Source organism: Trypanosoma theileri (assembly GCF_002087225.1).
Source record: "Trypanosoma theileri isolate Edinburgh chromosome Unknown TM35_Tth_44_V1, whole genome shotgun sequence".
Taxonomy (NCBI): domain Eukaryota; phylum Euglenozoa; class Kinetoplastea; order Trypanosomatida; family Trypanosomatidae; genus Trypanosoma; species Trypanosoma theileri.
In genome coordinates this window covers 84877-88943 of record NW_021639886.1, presented here as the reverse complement: position 1 = coordinate 88943, position 4067 = coordinate 84877, and the positions used below count along the sequence as shown (strand labels likewise).

The following is a 4067-nucleotide window of genomic DNA, read 5'->3' as shown; positions in this document are numbered from 1 at the left end:
GTTTTTCCACCTCCATGCGATGCTGAAGTGCATGCAGTTCCCCTTCAAGGCGGTGTTTCTCCTCCTCATGACGGACCTTCTCATATTGTTTCGATTCTATTAACGAACCAATACGTTCACGCATCTCAGTTATTTGCTGTTGCTGTTGTTGTATTTGTATGCGTGCCTCACGGCTCCAGTTTAACTCAGCGTCGTCCACAATACCCGCAGCGGCTATTCTACTTTCCAGAAAAGCCTGATACCGCAGTAGTTCATCCAACACCTCTGCATGTTGCTTCTGCTCCTCCTCTAAAACATTCGTTGCGGTAAATTGAATAAGATCAACAACACCCCGCAGGTGTTCGGCCATTGCTGCTCTCTCACCTGAGAGAAAAATATGCATCGCCTGTTCAAGTGGAGATACAAATGCTTTGTAATGATCACATGCTGCACATGATGGTTGCGGAAGGCCTATAAGAGCCTCACTGGTCTCTAAGGCATGAGAAAACGCATTAGGGCAGTACTCAAGTACTAGACCTTCGCGGCCAGCACACCAATCCGCACCAGTTGCCATAAATGCATCAGAAACTGTACTGTAGAGCTGCAGAATCATGCACATATTTACTTCAAGTTTGGCAAGTGCTTCTTCTGAATTGACCTTCGCTGTCTCCATCTTATCCAACATCAGTGACTTCTGTGTTAAATCAGCGATACAACCATCAAAGAGTTGGTTTGTATAAGAGTATAAAACATCCAACTTAGTTTCCATCTTTACCGTCATACACTCAAACATGTTATCTAACCAAATAGTTATCGCTTCCATTTGACTCTCGCTACGGCGGTGTCGACGTCTTTCTGTGAATAAACGCCAATGACTAAATGCATCTCGTGCACAGTACTCCACAACGAGTCGTCCCATCGCTTGTAACTCCATAGTTGACGCATCACGTGCCTTCTGTAGTGCCCGTCTGTGGACTGCCATAGACGAAATGTCATATCGCTGACGCAAACTGTATCGTATGTACAACTCATCATGCTGCAGCGATAAACGACCGGCACGCTCCACAGCAAAAAGACGATCCATTCGTAGAATGTGCATTTCGTATAATTGCTGCTGTAGATATTGCCGCGCTTCTGTCCGCAGCTCAGCGGCGTGAGACATCTCAACCGAGTGCTCCTCACGGAATTCTTCAAAGAGTAACTCTGTCTCTTCACGTGCCGCTTCACTCCTTAAATACTTCCTGGCAGTTATTTCTAATTCAGTAATGTAGCTTCGGCATTTTTTTTCCTCTAGCAATAAGTGCTGCAATATGGTATATTGTAGTTGTTCCTGTTGCTGTTGCGCCACCTGTTTGGCCGATTCCATCGTTGCATGAAGCATCGCTTCATTCTTTGTTCGTTCACAAGATATCCAGCTCTGCCACTCTACCCGTATTTGTTCATGCTCCTCTTTTAACGCATATATCTTCTCACATGCTGCACGCGACTCCCGCGACGCCCTTCGCTGCATTGTGTATTGTCGCCATAATGCCCAAGTACGCCACATAGATACAGAGTGATTCATACGCCGCAGTAGTTTCACGGTTGTTTCTTCATAGTGACGTACACTCATTTCCTGTTTCTGCTGCTGTTGTCTGAGTGTCGTTTCACCCTTCTCGATTTGCCGCCGTGCTTCCTCGCATTGTTGCTCTTGTAACAGTACTCGCTCGCTCAGTGGCGCTAAAAGAAGAACATCTTCCTCTAACGCTGCAACCTTTCCGATCAAATTTGAAATGTAGCAACCAGACTCTCGAACTATCGCCATCGCTGCATCATGCAGTGCAGAGACCTTCAAGCGGACACAATCACCTACTGCAGTACAGGTAACATTCATAAATGTCACAAATGATTCCTGCTGCGCTGTCATAACGGTTAAGAGCTGTTCCGCCTTTCGTTGATGTGTTTGAGAGAGTTCTTCAGCAATAATCACATCATGCGTGATGCGTCGCTCCCGTTCCGTGTAGTGTAGAGACATTTCTTCTTGTTGACGCACATACGTGCTTGTACGTTCACTGAATTCGTATGCCATCTCATCCATGGTTGTCTTAAGCCGTGCAATTTCTTCCTCTAATTCCTGCTCTATACGGGCCTCACTGTTCTTATCCCGAGTTTCCCGCAACTTCTCAAGTTCAAGAAGTTTTTCTTGTTGTTCTAGTTTTGCTTCTGCACGATGTACTTCCCGCGTGGTACGTCGCAGTTCTTCTTCCAGTTCTTTCTCCCTAGTACGTTGAACCGCTAGCGCCAGATGCAGTCGCTTTACTTTCCATCGATAGAAGCACCGCAGACGCAGTTCTCTCCCTGTCTTAACAGATGCATAACAGCTTGCAACTGATGCGCGTGTTTTGTTTAACTGCCGAATTCCCTCAATACGTTCGCGATTTGCGCGGGCTTGGAGAGTCCGCTGCAGCCAACGGTTCATAACTCGCATTGCCAAACGACGCGCGGAGGTCCTCTGCGCAAACAGCACTGCGTCATTGTGTGCAGCCGTAAGGCGGTGATCAGTCGCTGCGAGTTGCTGCTGGAACTGTTCCTCCCGCCGCCGCTGTGCATCCTGTTGCGCCTCAAAGTATCGCCGCATTGCACGCTTTGCCACCTCCATATTCCTCTGCTGTGCCGCACTAACACTACCACCATCACTATCGCACTTTTCCTTCAGAAGACAACAGAAGAGGTGTGCACCACGCTCAAGGTAGCGCACCGCCTCTTCCTGCTTTGCTTGTGCCGCACACTGCAGTGATATTGCCGTATTATTTTCTCGCCCTGCTGGTGTTCCTGCAGTACTGCCATGTTGATCATCCTGTACGCAGCGGAGGGTGATGAGATCCCGCTGTGCTTGCAGCACCGCACACTGCGCCTGTCTAAGTGTTTCCAGAAGCTCCTCCATTGCACCAGGCTACATAGAAACAGAAAAACAAAGAAGAAAGGATAAAAGAATAAAAGAATAAAAGGATAAAAAGAGAAAAAGAGAAAAAGAAGACAGACAGTGAGAGAGAGAAAGAAAGGAAAAAAAAAAAAAACAAGCCTCAATATTAGCATAGAGAAAGAAAAAGGAAAAAATAAAACCATCTGAGAACTAAGAAACGGTAAAGGTACCCTTACGATACTCCGAGAAGGATTATGGCGATGCGTTAACACTAGCAAAGATTTTGTACGTCTGCAGAAGACACCATGATAAATAAGAATAATCAAATGGCCTACGGTTAATCACCTAACCACTAAAAGAGGACATATAGGAAAACTCACTACCATTCAAGGTAGTAACCAATAACGTGGAGTCATCCACATCTTTACAGTAACCAAAGGAACTAAGCTCCTGCTTACGCCACTTCTTCTTCTTTGCTTCGCCAAAATACAGGCAAATAAGAAAAAACAATGTCACTTCCAAAAAGACTAAAATTACGACAAGTAACAAAACCAAAGTATACCAATACACCTCAAAACAAAAAAAAAAAACCTTTTCTCCATCACATATAAACACCGCACATACAAAATTTGAACAACTTCTAAATAAACACTCTGCAACAAAACAACACCATAAAAATATACAAACAAAAAAACAATTAACAAAAAAAAGTAACAACAAAAAACCACATAATTATCCTAAAAATCTAAACTAATATAAACAAAAGAAAAGAAAAAAAAAAATATATATATATATACCTCATCAACACAAGGAAATAAAAATCAAAAACAAACACAAACAAACAAAAAAAAAACAAAAAAAACACCACAACTTCAGCAAACCAAAGATAAAATAGAACTCCACAAATCAACCAATAAATCTACTTTTCCCCAAGAAACTGATAAAGACGTAGCAGCGAAAACCACATTCATCGTGTACTATTTATCAACAGAATCAATCTCACTAAATGAATGAATCGATTCCATCATCTGTGTTATACGCTCTATAGTCGCAGACTCCCGAGAAGCTGCATCTGCTTCAGAGAACCTCAGCAGCTCCTCAGCCCGCTCCACATGTCGCAACATAGCATCTTCAGCCTCTTCAGCATGCATCACCGAATCTTCAAACTCACGCATTAATTGCTTCA

The 4067-nt window shown here is 43.9% G+C and overlaps 1 protein-coding gene across 1 annotated transcript; it reads right to left on the bottom strand.

The window, feature by feature from the left end:
* Position 1: 1 nt before the first annotated feature.
* Positions 2-2902, bottom strand: TM35_000441300 (uncharacterized protein; the record flags this gene model as incomplete). The annotated part of the gene is made up of 1 exon (XM_029030139.1): positions 2-2902. A coding segment is annotated over one exon (2901 nt), but the record flags the coding sequence as incomplete, so codon positions are not given.
* Between the last annotated feature and the right edge of the window lie 1165 nt (positions 2903-4067).